Source organism: Neofelis nebulosa, chromosome 8 (assembly GCF_028018385.1).
Source record: "Neofelis nebulosa isolate mNeoNeb1 chromosome 8, mNeoNeb1.pri, whole genome shotgun sequence".
NCBI lineage: Eukaryota > Metazoa > Chordata > Mammalia > Carnivora > Felidae > Neofelis > Neofelis nebulosa.
Window position 1 is genome coordinate 816,194 of NC_080789.1, and position 17,147 is coordinate 833,340.

A 17,147-nucleotide genomic window follows, 5' to 3' on the forward strand; every position below is an offset into this window, starting at 1 on the left:
CCCCGTATGGCCAGCCTCCCCTCAGACAGAAGCTCTGGGAGGCCAGAGACCCCGGCCGTGCCTAGTGCCTACCTCACTCCTATTTGGTAAAAGAGCCCCGCACTGCTGCACGTTGTGATTATTATCCTGAAGCGCGAGGCCTTCCAGATGTCTTCTCCATCTCTGCAATACGCTTTGATAGCATCAACGATCGTCTGGAGGGAGGAGGGGGGGGGGGTCAGTTTACTTTCCAGAGAGTTAAGTGTTTCTTTCAATTGGACATAGTCACAGAGCTGAAAACAATTCTAAAAGATGATGTTGTCCTAGTCCCACTTCTTAATTAAAACTAAGTAAATGACTGAAGATTGTTTTCTTAAATCAAATATTTTATATTTTCGTACCAATTTAGTCCATGTTCTACAGACTCTGGAGCCATGAATATAACACAACATCCTGGAGATCCTTCCCCAAAACAAGTGCGTATGTTTTCTAGATTCAGTTTCTTTTGTTAAGCAAACCAGGAATTTCTAATTTTCCCAAAGGGACAGCAGAAGTGCTGCTATTTAATAAGCTGCAAATGCTCATCTCGCAGAAGCAGCAGGAGAAAGGACTTCGAGCTGGGTGCGGGTGGGAGGGCCTCCATGGCAGCAGGCGGGGACGGCTCACCTCCTCGAACCTGCAGGTGGCATTCACCCGCACCATGGCGCCCGGCCGCAGCACCTGGCTCTCATGAAGTCGCAGACACACGAGGTCGGCTGCACTGTTGGAGGGCGCACACACCAATATCCGACTGTCCGGCAGAGCGTGGTGCACCTTTAACCAGGACACGGGAGAAACAGAGGTGGTAGATGTCAACCCGCCAAGTACGGACACGGGGCGGGAGGCTGACGCCAACGTGCGCGAGCTCACTACGCGGGTTTGGCCGTGTGGGCTGTGTGGGCTCAGACTCACGCAGGGATGATTCTTCCCATCGGGTGCACATGCCAGCAAGACACGAGGGCAGGCGAGGGCGTTCTCTGTCCTCCCAGACCCCAGGCTACCCTCCCAAGGCAGACACAGTGTCAGATTATTCTCGTGTGCACGGCTCGCGGTACGGTGCCAGCTGGACACTCAGCACACACCTGCTAATCTGAATCCCGAAGGACACAAAAATACTACACGCGATCTCCACCAATTCAACTTTTAAATAATGGAAATACCAGAAACTTCTGCAGTACGGCGGCTGAGCTACTGTAACGGGAACTTATTTTCTGCAGCAAAATTTCATGATGTGATGAGTCAATGATGATTCTTTTTTTTAAAGTAATCTCTACCCCCACCATGGGGCTCAGACATCCCACAACCTCCAACACCAAGAGTCGTATGCTCCCCTGACCGAGCCAGCTGGGCACCCCAGAGCGACTGACCGTTCTAAGAATAGAGTCTTTTCTACATTCCATATACGTATATGTTTATTTACTCATTATTTCCACCTGAACAATTTCCATCTTTAAGTGCCTGGAATGATAGGCTACACTTTATTTTTTATATTTTGTTTTATTTATTTGCTTACTTACCTATTTGTTTACATCCAAGTTAGTTAGCATATAGTGCAATAATGATTTCAGGAGCAGACTCCAGAGGCTCGTCCCCTACGTATAACACCCAGTGCTCATCCCAACAAGTTTTCTTCTTAATGCCCCTAGCCCATTTGGCCCATCCCCCCTCCCAAACCCCTCCAGCAACCCCGTTTTTTCTCTGTGTTTAAGAGTCTTTCCCTGTTTTTATATTATATTCGCTTCCCTTCCCTTCCGTTCATCTGTTTTTGTACCTTAAATTTCACATATGCATGCAACAGAGTCCTTTCTAAACTGATGAAATAAGCTTTGAAAACCCTACGTGCTCCCATAAACAATACAGAACAGACTCAGCTAAACGTGAAGTAACGGGTTTTGGAGCCCCGTCCCCCTTTCTGACTCTGCAGGAGCCGGCACTTCCCAAGGACGTGAGGGCCCAGTGTAGAGCCGAGTTTACTGGTGGCCGTGTCACCACCTGTGGTTACCTGTAAAACAGCCTCTATTATGGTCACTGTCTTCCCGGTTCCAGGAGGCCCAAACAGAATGTACGGCAGCGGGCGGCAGTCGCCACTGAGAATTCTTCGAACTGCTAACTTCTGGTTTTCATTGAGCATGGGATTGAAAAATTCCTTTTCTCTCGCCTTGGGGATCTGGGCTTCATTTACTGGATTCAGAATGGAGAAATGGTGTTAGGCACAGCCGGAGCACGGGTCGGTACGGGCCACTATGACAGCCCGGACACTGCCAGTCAGGCGGGGGGGCTCCTCAGAGCCCACTGCTGAGGCGCTCTTTCTAACGGCCTCAACTCGGTCAGGCAGAGTTGGGAAAATCAGCTTAGCTGGGGGCAAGACCACCGGCCACTTAATTCATTTTTCTGCTTTACACGTGCAGCGTCACCTAGCACGTTGGAGACGCACTGTGGAAAAGGTCAACGAAAATGGCCCACCATCATATCTCAGGTCGAGGACCTAACCGGAAACCTCACGTCCCCAGTCTCCAGTGGACACAAGCGTTCATTGCTCTGGCTGCGGTCAGACCGCACACACCTCCCGACCTGTCTCGCTTCTGCAGGAGCGGGCCGCGCCAGGGGTCGGCCCGCAGGCAGCCCCTTGCAATACACACCCAGGTTACCTGGCTTTCCGGCAAAGGCTGCCAGCCCCGGTGCGTCCTGGGCACCAGCTTGCCTCTCCTTTGCTGCGTGCTTACTTTGGTCCTTCGTGGGTTTCCGATTCTAGAAATAATCACGCAGAAAAACGGCCTTAAAAAACCCCTCGTGTTTGTTTACACAGCTTTGAAGAGTGAACGTGAGCACTTGCTGACCTTCTACTTTTTTTTTTCTTTTTTCATTTCTTTTTTTTGTTTTGCCCGGATCCCCCATTCTACTTGTTTCATTTATTTAACAGGTCTTTGCGTGGATCACAGGTCACGTAGTTTCAAAACATAATAAAAATACGCAGCATCTGATACAAAAGCTGCCAAAAAGGCGTATGTTTTTTTAAATCCCCTTACAAAAATAAACGTAACAGACTAAATCCTGTGATGGCGACTCCAGAACAAAGGGTTACACGTATCTAAGGTGTATTTTTTTTCTGCATCCTCCCCGCTGCACCTGCTCACCTACCAGGGAGATCCCGCAGCGGCTGAAGGCAAGTCCTGGGGTCCCTTGCTCCCGTGGAACCCCTCAGGCAAAACCCTTATTCTCTACAACGTAAACAAGCCCTCCCAAGGACAGCTCAGGTTAGAACTCACTCTGAGCATCACGCGCCTCTCAGGCACCGCCAACGGCTGGCGGTGCTTCTCTACCAGTGGTGTTCCAAATCCTATGGGAGAACCGGTTCTGGGTGAATTGAAGCATAAACTGAGTTTGTCCTGGACCGAGGGAACTGGTTTTCAAATTTCCCCCGTTACATACAATGCTGTAACACACAGCTTTGCACATTGATCACAGGACTGCATCACAGGATCACTTTCCTAGGACAAATCCTGCAAGGAAAATTGTTACTAAAAATTTCACTTAGGGGCGCCTGGGTGGCTGAGTCAGTGAAGTGCCTGACTTCAGCTCAGGTCATGATCTCGCAGCACGTGGGTTCAAGCCCCACACCGGGCTCTGTGCTGACAGCTCACAGCCTGGAGCCTGCTTCAGATTCTGTCTCCCTCTCTCTCTCTCTGCCCCTCCCCCCCCCACTCACGTTCGCTCGCTCACTCTCTCTCAAAATGCAAACACTAAAAAAATTTAAAAAGTAAAAGTTTCACTTAGAAATTATACACACGTTGCCAAATTTTTGTCCAGAAGGACACAGCAATTTACCTTCCCATGCGGTGTATGCCTCTAAAGTGGCATGACAAGTATGGACAAGTTGTGTCACACGTACACACGACACTATCACAATTCGACAAACACTCCTGGGCTCATAAAACGTCCCCGCTGTCAACAGAGCGCTTACAGTTCCTAGAATGCTTCGTACGCGGAAGCCTCGATCATGCACTTTCTGACATCTCTCCAGTGTGACGAACCGTCCTGAGGCCCACCTGTGCCACCCCTCTCACTGCTGAGAACCACTGCGCCAGGAGAACGTCACGCAACTCCTCCACCCACTTGCACGGGAACGGACGCTGGGCTGGTCCCGCGTTGGCCACGACTGACAGCGCCGCTGTCAACGCTTGTGCGTCACCCCTCGCACGTGCGTCGCCGGGGCCAGCGCCACGAGTGAAGCGCTGGGACCGTATGGCAAGCGCAGGCCTAGCTTTCTTCAGGAATTCTCTTCGAAAGCGGCCATGCCACTCTGCATCCCCACCGGCCCGTGCCGGGCTCCAGCTGTTGCACATGCGCACGACCCTTAGCGTGGTCGGTCCCGTTAATTCCATTTTCGCCATCTCAATACGGGTGTAGTAGCAGAGTTCACGGTGTTTTAACCTGTGCTCCCTAGGGACTAACGTTATCTTTTCATGACTTATCATTTGCATACAGACAGTCCCTGACAGTGGTTTGTCTTGTGATGGTGTGAAAGTGGTACACGTTCTGTAAAAACTGTACTCGGAGTTTTGAATTTGGATCTTTTCCTGGGCTAGTGGTATGTGTGGTGCAATCCTCCTGTGTTGCTGGGCGGCGGCCTCAGCCCCCGGTCAGCCCATGACCACGAGGTCAACAACCATCCTGTACCCAGACAGCCATTGTTTGTCACTGAGAGTGTAGCACTCAGTACGTTACACGAGGTGTTCACTGTGTCATCAACAGGCTTTGCATTAGCGGATTCCACCCCACTGTTACGAGCGCGTCTGAGGAAAGCTAGGCTAAGCTGTGATGTTTGGTAGGTTAGGTGTTTGCACTGTCAACTTATGGTATTTTCAACCTATGCTGAGTTTAACAAGACGGGACTCCACGGTCAGCGGAGTAAGATCTGTATATTCTTTGGTGAAGTATGTGTTCACGTCTTTGGTTCAGTTTTAAGAGCCTCGTGCTCTGGCGACAAGCTGGCTGGGCACTTTGTAGTTGTTTTCAATTGAGCATTTCTTCAATTACTGAGTGTACACACTTCTCTGTTCTCAATATGTCTTTCCTCAGATATGTGATTTGCAAAGATTTTCAGTCTTGTCATCTGTCTTTTCATTGTCTTTAACCAGGTCTTTTGAACAGCAAAATTTACTTCATTGGAGTCCAAATTTATCAGTATTTTTTCTTTATGGATCACATTCTTAGCATCTTATCTAAAAACTCTTTATCTTACCTAAATATATTAAGATTTTCTATCACGTGCTTTTCTAGAAATTTTATGGTTTCAGGCTTTATATTTAGGGCTACGATCTGTTTTGAGTTAATCTCTGTGCAGGCTGTGAGGTATCATACCTCTGTACACAGACACCGACTGTCACAGCACCTTTTGTTAAAGGTTATCCTTTCCCTACTTTGACCACCTTTGCACGTCTGTACAAAGTCAATTGTCCAAATTCCCGGTCTATTTCCAGGCATTCCATTCTGTTCCACGGATACATTTGTTTATCTTGATGCCAGTGGCACACTGTATCGATTGTTGTAACTTGGTAACAAGTCTCCAGATCAGGCAGGGTGAGTTCTCCGAGTTTGTGTTCTTTTTCAAAGTTGTTCTGAAAATTCTAGGCCTTTTGCATTTCCATACAGACTTTGGAGTTGGCTTGTCAGTTTCCACAAAAATGTCTGGTGAGATTTGGACCTGACTGGCACAGAGTCTGGAGGTCGGTTTGGGTTTTCTGATACATGAACAGTTTCTCTCATCAGTGTTGTGGGGACTCCAGGGGTACAGTCTTGCACATCTTTTGTCACATTTACCTCCAATGTTTAAGAACATTTGGATGCTGCCTTATATAGTATTAAAACTTTGATTCTGGGTGTTTAATGCTAGTGTGTATACACACACACACACACACACAATTTATTTTTGTATACTGACCTTGTATCTTGCAAGTTTGCTACTCACTAATTCCACTAGCTTCTTTTCAGAGTCCATCAGATTTTACACACAATACGGGTGGTTTTTATTTTTCTTGCTGCAGTGCTGGTCTACGACCTCCTGTAGTGTCGAATGTTAGTGGCAGGAGTGGACGTGTCTTGATCCTCATGGGAAAAGTGCATTTTGTCTCTCACCGTGTGGGTTTTTTGTAGGTAAAGGAAGTTCCCTTCCATTTCTAGTTTGCTAATAAGCCTTTTGATCAGGAATGGATGTTGGGTTTTGTCAGATGCCTTTTCTGTATCTATGGAGATGATGGTTTTTCCTTTTTGGTTTGTTAACATGATGAATATCACGGACTGACTTTGGAATGTTAAACCGGCTTCTCATTCCTGGGATGAACCATTCTCCTGGTCTCTTTCATAAACACACCCACACATATGTATATGAGTTCTCTCTCTCTGTGTTCTCTAGAGAAACAACAGGACATACGTGTATAAGCTAAAAAGAGATTTCTTAGAAGAAACTGGCTCATGTGTTGACAGAGGCTGAGAAGTCCGGGGTGTGCCTCTGGCACGCTGGAGACACAGAACTGATGGTCCGAGTCCAAAGGCAGGACAGGATGATGTTCCCACTAGAGGCAGCAGGTGTCCCTCCGGGCCTGCCTGCTCCATTCAGGCCTCCCAGGAGGGATTACTACCTCCCCCCCCCCCCCGGCCCCCACCCAGTGTACCCACCCACCATCAATCCTGCCCAGAAACACGACTGAACTAGGTATCAAACACCCTGGGCCCCAGGCCAGCTGACACGTCAAACGTCAAGAGTCCCCAGGACTCTTCCTCAATCTTCTTCAAAATCTGCAGCCTGCAGTGACGTCACCTATCTCCTCCCGGATTCCGGTGACCTGTGTCTTCACGCTTTTCCCCCATCAGTCTTTGAGGTTTATCAATTTTACTGATCTTCTCTGAGGACCAGCTTTTGGGTTCACTGATTCCTCTACCGTTCTTGTTTTCTATTCCACGGATTCCTGTACCAATGTTTATTATTTTCTCTCTTTTGCTTAGTTTACATTTTATTTGTTCTTATTTTTCTAGTTTTCTGAGGAGGAAGCTGAGGTCACTGACTTGAAGCCTGGTCACTCAGCACTGTAAACCTGCCTAACGAGGGCTCTGGCGGCCCCTTAGCGTTTGAGGTGCTGTACCGTCACTTTCACACTGGGAAAAACACTCGCTTATCTACTGATTTCTTCTGTGATCAGTGGGTTGCATAGGAGTGTGTTTTTGGTTTCTTGAGATTTGGGGGTTTTCTGGAGATCCCTCTGCTATGGATTTCTAACTTGAGTCCACGCGGTTAGACGACGTATCTCGTATCGCTTTCATCCCTTTGCGTTTGGTAGCCTTGTTCTATGGCCCCAAATAAGGTCAACAGTAGTGAGTGTTCTGTGTCCACCTCCACACAAAGTGTATGTATTCAGTTCTTTCCAGGTGGAGTGCTCTATAAACATCCCCCTGGGGCGCCTGGGTGGCTCAGTCGGTGGGGCGTCTGACTTCGGCTCAGGTCATGATCTCACGGTTTGTGGTTTTGAGCCCCACACTGGGGGCTCTGTGCTGACGGCTCAGAGCCTGGAGCTCGCTTGGGATTCTGTGTCTCCCTCTCTCTCTGCCCCTCCCCACTCGTGTTCCGTCTCTCCTTCAAAAATAAACATTAAAAAAAATTTTAGGGGCACCTGGGTGGCTCTGTCGGTTGGACGTCCAACTTCGGCTCAGGTCGTGATCTCACAGCTCGTGAGTTCGAGTCCCGCGTTGGGCGTTGTGCTGACAGCTCAGAGCCTGAAGCCTGCTTCAGTTCTGTGTCTCCCTCTCACTCTGCCCCTCCCCCTCTTGTGCTCAGTCTCTCTCTCTCTCTCTCTCTCTCTCTCTCTCTCTCAAATAAACATTAAAAAAATTAAAACAAACAAACAAACAAACAAACATCCCTCAGGTCACAGAGGCTGACTATTGTTCTGCTCCCTTGCACTGATCACTTTCAGTCAGTCTGTTCTGTTAGTAACAGAGGGAGGGGTGCTGACATCACCGACCAGCACACGGAACTTGTCTGGTTCTCCCCGCAGTTTTATCAGTTTCTGCTTCGTGTGCCCGAGTCTGTTATTAGGTGCAGAAGTGCCTAGGCTTGTTAGGCACTCCTGAGATACCGTGACACCACCTATATCCTCCCTATGCTCCGAAACCTACTCTGACATTCACACAGCCACCCCATCCTGTGACTGTTAACTGTCTTTCTTGTTGATACCTCTTCCCATCTTTTACTTTTAACTTATTTGTGTCTTTATATTTAAAATGTGTTTCTTAGTGGGGCGCCTGGGTGGCTCAGTCGGTTGAGCGTCCTACTTCAGCTCAGGTCGCGATCTCACGGTTTGTGAGTTCGGGCCCCGCGTCGGGCTCTGTGCTGAAGGCTCGGAGCCTGGAGCCTGCTTCGGATTCTGTGTCTCCCTCTCTCTCTGCCCCTCCCCTGCTCACACTGTCTGTCTGTCTCAAAAATAAATTAAAAAAACATTAAAACGTGTTTCTTATAGGCAGCACATAGTTGGGTCTTTCCTTTTTATCCAAGCCGGCGATCTCTGCTTCTTAGCTGCCGTGTTTGGACTGCGAACACATGATGTGATTACTGACGCCGTTACATGTAACTCTCTCACTTTGCCATTTGTTTTCTCTGTGTCTCAACTGTTCTAGACACACAATTGTAGCCAGAGATGTCAACGCCCACTCTAAGTAAATCACTGCACAGGTGGGTGGGAATTAGGTCATGGTACAACTGTCCATGTGTCCGTCTTTTTCTGGCTACTTCTGAATTGTTTTTATAATTCCATTTTATCTCCTTTGTGGGTCTAGCTCTTTATATTTGTTATTTCAGTAGTTGCTCTAGGATTTAGAGTATATATCTTTAACTGATCACAATTTACTTCAAGTAAATTACACTGATATGGTATAAGAGAAGTGATACTCTCTTTTCCCATCCCTTGTTTAGATCTACGTACGTTACAAACTACGTAATACGTTGCTACTAGTTCAAGAACTTAAAAAATCAATTATCTTTTTAAAAATTATTTAAGTATCACTTAAAAATGTTACCACAGTAAGAACATTTCACTTCAGATCTTCCCTCTTAAAAACGTTCCTATGTACAGTGTAGCATGTAATGCAGGTCAGAGCTGTAGAGCAGACCCCCAGAGCTTGCCCCCCTGTAGGACTGAGACTTCGTGCTCACTTGTCAGCAGCTCTCCATTCCCTTCCCCCAGCCCCTGGAGCAGGCTCCAGGCTCCGAGCTGTCAGCACAGAGACTGACACGGGGCTCGAACTCACGAACCACGAGATCATGACCTGAGCCGAAGTCGGACGCTCAACCAACCGAGCCACCAGGCTCCCCGTGGGTCTTATCATTTTAGAGGTCTCATATGATGGGGCGCCTGGGTGGCTCAGTCGGTTACGCATCTGGCTTCGGCTCAGGTCACGATCTCACAGTCCGTGAGTTCGAGCCCCGCGTCGGGCTCTGTGCTGACAGCGCAGAGCCTGGAGCCTGCTTCGGATTCTGTGTCTCCCTCTCTCTCTGCCCCTCCCCTGCTCATGCTCTGACTCTGTCTCAAAAATAAATAAACATTAAAAAAAAATTAAAAAAGAGATCTCATATGAGATGGATCCTGTAGGACGTGGCTTATTTCTCTGAGTATAATGTCCTCCAGGTCCACCCATGTTATCACATTTTATAGGATTTCCTTCTGTTTAAAAAGTCAGTTACTGAGCGCCTGGGTGGCTCAGCTGGTTGAGCATCTGACTCTTGGTTCCAGCTCAGGTCACGATCTCACAGTTGTGACTGAGCCCCGCCATCAGGCTCTGTGCCAAGTATGGAGCCTGCTTGAGACTCTCTCACTTTCCCTCTGCCCCTCTTTGCCGTGTGTGTGCTTGCTTTTAAATGAATTAAAAAGTAAGTTAAAAACTCAGTTATCTTTTAAGGAGGATTTTTTTCTGTAACAAAAAATTCTTTACACGTCCATACCTACTTATCATTTCTGGTCCTTTTTGCTCCTCCAGGGAGGCCATCGTGTCCCTCTAGGGCGGTTTCCGTGTGCTGTTAGGGCTCTCGCGGCTGGTGGTACAGGTCAGCGGTAACTCCTGCCCCATCCTTCAGCTCAGGCACGTCTGGATAATTGTGTACATCCTCTTCATTTCTGAAGTGTAGGCTGGGCACAGAGTTCCAGGCGGACAGTGTGTCCTGGCAGCACCTTCCAGAGCCACCCCACTGCTATCAACAGGAAATCTGCTGCCGTTCCTTTTTCTGCTCCCCTGCTTATAATGAGACTTTGTTTCTAAGGTTTAGAAGTTCTTTCTAAGCAACTTTCAGGCATTTGATTGTCATGTGTCTTGGTGCAGTTTTCTCCAGATTTCTTGTACTTCAGGTCTGTTAAATTTCCTGGATATGTATGTAGGTTTATAGTTTTCATCGAATCAGGAAAGTTTCCACTGTTTTTTCTAGTATTTCTTACACTCCCCTCTCTGGGACTCTAATTGTGTGGATGCAAGGCTGTGGGTACTTGTCCCACAGCTCACTGATGCTTTTTTGGATTTTTTTGTTTTTTTAAGATTCTTCTTTATTGTTTCGCCTTGCTGAGTTTCTATCTGTGTTCAAATTCACTAATATTTACGACTGTAGTCTCTAGTCTGTTAGTTGTCTGATATACTTTTCATCTTAAGACCTTGAGTTTTTGTCTCTAGAAATTTATCTTTTATTGTTTATATCTCCACTGAATGTGGAGCATACGGAGTATAATTATAATAACTGTTTTAACGTCCATGTCTGCTAATTACTACCACTGTTATTACTTTTTTGACTATTACAGAAGTTTATTTAACAAGAAAGTTCAATATGAAAATGCACAACCTGATTTTTATATAGTAGGAAAATGTTTATATAGTGGGAGCTATCGAGAGGGGACATGTGGAAGCCACTGGTTTCTTCCATAACACACCCGTTGTTAACAATGCTCATTCCAAGGCTTCTAACAGGATGACACAATTTCTTGGAATTACCACCATTCCAATGTCATTCTGTCGCCCACTGGTTGCCATCTCCACACGTCCATCTTTCCCAAGATTCATGAAGGGACTGAACCCCCGCAATATTCCCTGGACATGTCTGCCACCATTTAATCTCAATGATAATTTCTTGTCCATAAAGTTTTCAACTTAGGAGGGTGAGCTCTGTTAATGGTGTCTACTCGGCAAGCTCAAAGACGCCCCCAGATGGAATTCGTGGCACCCTTCACGCTCCTGCATTATTAGGCCTGGCATACCACTATTATTTTCTTTAGTTGATTTCAACTGATGGAATTTTTAAAAAAATTTTTTTTTGGTATGGAAACCAATTTGACAATAAATTTCATATTAAAATAAATAAAGCAGCAATGTTAAGTCCTTAAAAAAATAAAATTTTTTTTTTTTTTTTTTAAAGAGCACAAGCTGGGAAAGGGCAGAGAGAGGGTGGGGACAGAGAATCTGAAGCAGGCTCTGTGTGTTATCAGGGCAACCCAACGTGGAGCTTCGAACCTACAAACCGTGAGATCCTGACCTGAGCTGAAGTTGGACGCTCAACCAAATGAGGCACCCAGGCGCCCCTGAAATTCCTCATTATGGATAGTGTTTTTCAGTTTATTTCTGGATTAGATACCAGATGTTGTGAATTTTACACCTCGTGTGTATGTACTCTCGCAACTCTCCTTGACCTTGGCTGTGGGATGTGGCTGCACTGCTTGGAGAGCCACTCTCCGCTGGGCCCGTGGATGGGTGGGGCTGGCAGACAGTGTAGGGCTAGACTCTCCCCACCCGCAGGCAACACCCTCTGAGGACTCTACTTGTCGCCCTGTGAATTCTCTGGCTTTGGGAACCAGTCGTTCCGGCACTGGGGGAAGGGTGGGGGTGGGTTCGGGCTTCCTCTCTGCTTTGCAGGGCTTCTTTCCCAGGCATGCATTCGTGACACAACTCCGGGGGCGGGGGGGCGGGGGGGGGGTCTCTGCAGACCCTTCTTGTCCTGTGCTCTCCCCCAGTCCTCTGCCCTGTGAATGCCATCCACCTTGTCCTTACGCTGCCACCACGTGTGTCTCCTCAATTCTGTAGACCACTGGCCTCCCTTTCTGCTCCCTGGCCCGGGAGCTCTGAAGATCGTAAGCTGGGGCAATCACAGGGTCACCTCATTTGCTTCCTCTGTCCGAAATCACTGTCCTAGGACATGCGATACACAAGTATCTGAAACTGTTGTGTTGTGTGCTTTGTCTGAGTTTTGATTAGCTAAGGTAGGAAAGCAGATTCAGTCTCTGTAACTGCATCTTGGTTGATGTGTGGAATGACCTCAAGTTCATTTGCGACCTAGCTTATCCATAAGAAGATCATGTTCTGCATTTAAACATACTGAGGTTCAGCTGATGAGGAATGTGACCCACACAAACAGAACCACCTCCCCCACCTGGCACCGAGTCCCCATCAGGGTGACAGACCCTCCCTGAGAATCAGGCCACCGGGTGGACCGGCGAGCGGGGTGCTGCAGGTGACGCTGTGTCTGTTCCACTGAAGATCTTTTGCTACTTTTAGATCAGGTGAGAAAGAAAGGTGATTTCCATGGAAACTTTTTAATGTTTCCTTCATAGGATTTTCTGTGACTATGTAGGTAAGTATTCTAGAACTATCAGTTTTGCATTTTTGGAGAGGGGCTACAAAATGGTGAAAGAGTTTCTCAATATTAGAATTAAAATTTTGTATTTTTTATATATTTAAAGCATGTTCAAAAAAGCAAATTCGAACAGCACAGTACTATAGGTTACAACCCCCACCACAGACATGGAGAGTTTTTCGCATTACTGGAAACACAATGATAAATAAAACCATTTCTGTTTTACTCATATAAACATTTGGACAGCCTAGACGATAGCTGGCACAAAACAGGCACTATGTAACTATTTATGGAACCGGCTTCCATAAGTGAAAAATAAACTATCTTTATAATCTTCACAAAGATTACAAATGTTGGGGTGCCTGGGTGGCCCAGTCCATTAAATGTCTGACTCCTGATCTTGGCTCAGGTCATGAGCTCAGGCCTTGTGAGTTTGAGCCCCACGTTGGGATTCTCTCTATCTCTGCCCCCCCACCCCTCCCCTGCACGCATGTGCATATGCTCCCTCTTGCTCTCATAATAAATAAACTTAAAAAAAAAAACCCACAAAAAAACAAAGATTACAAATGTTAATCATTTGGTGGATGCATGTTCTTCCAGACATTTTCTATGCATATATAATCATATAAATGTGCCTGTGCCTGAGTGTACAAGAAAAGCATATACTTTTAAAATTAAATGCTCATATAAACAGATCTGCACCTTGGTTTTCTCCACTTACTGTACCGTGTAACTGTATATAAACTTAACACTAAATCTGTCGTATGAATATCTTAGGTTTTACTTATTTATCGTGAGACAGAACAAATGCGCGCACATGCACGTGAGTGGGGGAGCGGCAGAGAGAGGGAGACAGAGAATCCCAAGTAGGCTCCGTGCTGTCATCACAGAGCCCAACACGGGGCTCGATCCCACAAACCACGAGTTCACGACCTGAGTCAAAATCAAGAGTCAGACCAACTGAGCCACCCCAGCCGCCCCCGAATATCCTAGTTTTATTTGAGCTGTGATCTTGGGCTATATTTGAACGACACCCCTCTCAAATTCCAGGCCATTGAGAACTGACGTACCGTCTACGAAATATTTCAAAGTCACCGAAGCAATACCTTGCTGGTGGGCTGTCCATCGCGTTTGGTGTCTTGTACGTGGTTCCAGTTTACCGTCACTTGGGGAGACTGTAAAATGACTTCTTCTGGAAACAACACTTTTAAAATGAGATAAGAAGGTAGGTGTTACTGAAAGCTTGAAAACGATGAATGAACGGCAGCAACCTAGGCTTTTCCCGTCTGGGTCCCGTACTTGGTTTCTCGGCTACGGCAGAACAGCAGTTCTGGGTACTGCTCACAACGGAGCCATGTGCCCATTTGGAGGCACAGAAGTTAATTACGTTACGAAGGGACAAGCACAGGGCAACGACTTCAGTTTCAGTAATTTCCACACAGATTAAATAGTAAAGAGACACTGAAACTTGCCAGTGGCAAAGAAAAACGTTGGATATCACATAATTTTACTTGTCATATACGACCGAAGAGACTGTGTTTGACACAAAACTTTACACGGAACTTGTAAAAATACCCTGGGAAGAAGTGAACTATCGTTCCACAAAAATAATACCTTTGACACCTAAGTGGATGACGTGTTCAAGCGCAAAGTGACACCGTCTGCTCGTGGTCCTGCCAGAGAGAGAATATCAAACAATTCACCTCCAGTTTAGAAATACTAGCCTAGTACTGGTCGTGGAAATCTAACCTGTACGAATACTTATAGAGGGGCCATCTTAGAGTCAGAGCCCCCGAGGTTCTCAGAGGCCCCGCCAGGGAGTCTGGAGCGCAGGGGCTCACTTTTCAGTGGGTGTCTGTCTACACACAACATGACAACATTAGGAGTTTTACAAAAGAACTTTAAACAGAGACATCCCATGTATGGGGACAGCAGGGACTCCTTCCTTTCTGGGAGTATTTCTCTTTTAAATATATAAAGAGAACAAGTAGGGGGAAAAAACGGAAAAACAGCCTAAAATATTAATACCACTACCTCAACAACAAAGTAATTTTTATTGTAAAGATTTAAACTTCTGAAATTCACAACTCAAAGTTAAAACATAAACTGAGGCTTATTAACAATTTTAAGACTCTGAGTAAAAACTGATCCGAACCAGGCAGCATCCCAGGCAGCGGACAGAGGGGCTCCGAGGAGCTGTCCGACGCGAAGGACTCCCGCAGCCAGAAGGCAGCGGGCACGGCACGAGAGAGTTATCCCGGGAAAAACAGGGGGCCGGCTCCCCCTAGCTCGCTTTCCGCGGGGGCGGGCAGGGGTCCGGCAGGCGGAGCCTCACCAGTCCTGACCAGTCCTGACCAGGCAGTTCCCGACCGACCAGCCTAAGATTCCGTTTCGGGGGGAGCCAAACCTGTAATCGCCTCCCAGTTTGGTGACGTGGCACTCAGCATAAGCCACTCCGTTGCGGGCCTGTCTTGTTTCTTAACACAACAAACAGAATTAAAAATGTAAACTAAAACCTCATCTTCAATGAAATGAGATGACCAAAGCTCCAAGGCACAGTTGAAGATGGACGTCTGTTCCAGAAAGAACATCTGGCCTTCAAAGAAGCAAAGGTACAAGAGCTGCTCCATACCAGCTCAGAAATCGGGCCGCATACAGGTTTCTGGAAAATTCAGACTTGTGAGCCCAAGGACCAGGTGATTATCTCTCACCTGAATCATGAGGTGTAGAGCAGACACTTCACGGTCGCCCTCCGGTGAGTCGTGGGTAGGGGGTGGGTGGGTGGGTGGGTGGGGGTGTGAAGCTGGCAAAACCGAATGCACAAGCACAGCCCTCAGAGGCCCTTCCTCTGGGGCCCCGGGCACGAGGCTCCTGGCAGCCCCGCTCTGTCCCCGCAAGGAGTCTTCACACACAGTTACCTGGGATACAAGGCACTCAAGCAGATCAATTAAAGGGGAAGAAATGGAGGAACGGCCAGGCCTTCCCGGGGGAGGCTTTCCAAGCTCCATGCCTGGCGAGCCGGGGCCATTCCGCCTCTGCCCGAGAGGCAGGAGGGGAGCTTCCGACACCTTTCAAAGGGCACAGAAGACTGGGACATGTAACAAAGGTAGCGCCAGGCAAACTAGACAAGCTGGTCACCCTGCAGGATCACGGCCTTCCTTCTAAAGCGCACGCCAAACGGGAATAAACGGTTTCTCAACAGATCCCAGAAGCACACTACAGGAGGAATTCACCAAAATAAAAGTAACATGTTTTTCATCCTACGCAGACAAGAAAGGTCTGATCCGAAGTTATCCAGTGGAAATACTTCATCTCATGCACACGCCGAAGGTAAGCAATAATGATCTCCAGAAATGCCAAAAAGGCAATGAGCGTAATAGCTTAAAGTGGAGACTGATGAATCATCTCCCAACCTGACTGATCTGAAAAACAGCAAGATACTAAGCGGTAAAATCCTAGAGGTATTTATTTGCACTAAAACATGAAACAAGTTAGAGGTGGAAAACCACGAGGAAAACACTGGACAAGAATTCCAAAGGAGGACAAAGAACAAAAGGAAAAAACACAGAAAGCTTCGCTAAGTGCAACCTACGGTTGAAAAAGAGACTCCACGCTGCCAAGATGCCAATTCTCCCTACATCCACATCACTGTGCAGACACGGAAGACGATTTCCTGCCTCACTATTCCTAACAGCAAACACCTGGGGACCGAACTGGACCCTGGCTGGGTGACTTGTGCTCCGACCTTCCACAGGACAGCACTCAGCACTCACCCAGCACCAAACTCCAAAATCACAAAGGAAGAAAGGTCTCAAGTCAATGACCTCGACTTCCACCACCAGAAACTAGAAAAAGGAGAGCAGATGGAACCCCAAATAAATAAATAAAGACCAAAGCAGAAGTCGATGAAATAACAAGTAGAAAGAGCCTTGCAAAATATGAATGAAATCAAAAGTTGATTCCCTCTTCCCTCATAAGGCTGAACTGAGAAGCCTGGAGCCAGACCAAAGAAGGTAGGTATTCCCACTGTCAGGCACGAGAGAGGGGGACATCATCAGTACGGATTCGGAAAGTACTACTACTAAGGAAATACTAGGATACTTCACGCAAATACATTACTTGGATGAAATGCACAAGTTCTTTTTTTATAAGACACGTACTGCCAAAGCTCACTCCACACACAATTGGTAACCTAAATAGTTACTGATTTATTAAAGAAATCAAATCTGTAGTCAGAAAGTTTCCTGCAAAGAAAGCTCCAAACCGAGAAGGCTTTACTGGCAAATTGCACTGAACGTTTAAGGAAGAAGACCAATTCTACATACTCTACACAAACTAGCCCCCAAAACGGAGGAGAAAGTGATGATTTTGAACTTATTGTGAGGCCAACGTTATCCTAATACCAAAATCAGAAAAAAGATAATTTCAAGAAACCACAGACCAACACACCACATAAGCACAGATGCAAAAATTAATA

The 17,147-nt window shown here is 46.9% G+C and overlaps 2 protein-coding genes across 4 annotated transcripts in view; both read right to left on the reverse strand.

The window, feature by feature from the left end:
* MOV10L1 (Mov10 like RISC complex RNA helicase 1) overlaps nt 1-17,147 on the reverse strand; it is a 73,317-nt gene that overhangs the window by 12,751 nt on the left and 43,419 nt on the right. For 2 of the 3 annotated variants that reach the window (XM_058740936.1, XM_058740938.1), the window contains exons 14-19: nt 14,285-14,343; nt 13,777-13,874; nt 2,658-2,766; nt 2,021-2,199; nt 646-792; nt 73-194 (exon numbers count right to left, since the gene is read on the reverse strand). In XM_058740936.1, coding sequence (XP_058596919.1) covers nt 73-194; nt 646-792; nt 2,021-2,199; nt 2,658-2,766; nt 13,777-13,874; nt 14,285-14,343 — 714 coding nt within the window. The remainder of the gene's footprint in view (nt 1-72; nt 195-645; nt 793-2,020; nt 2,200-2,657; nt 2,767-13,776; nt 13,875-14,284; nt 14,344-17,147) is intronic. The other variant, XM_058740937.1, reaches the window with a different exon arrangement.
* LOC131518663 (small nuclear ribonucleoprotein G-like) lies at nt 9,952-11,377 on the reverse strand. The gene has a single exon (XM_058740939.1). The coding sequence runs from the start codon at nt 11,179-11,181 to the stop codon at nt 10,993-10,995; it is 189 nt and encodes a 62-aa protein (XP_058596922.1). The 5' UTR covers nt 11,182-11,377; the 3' UTR covers nt 9,952-10,992.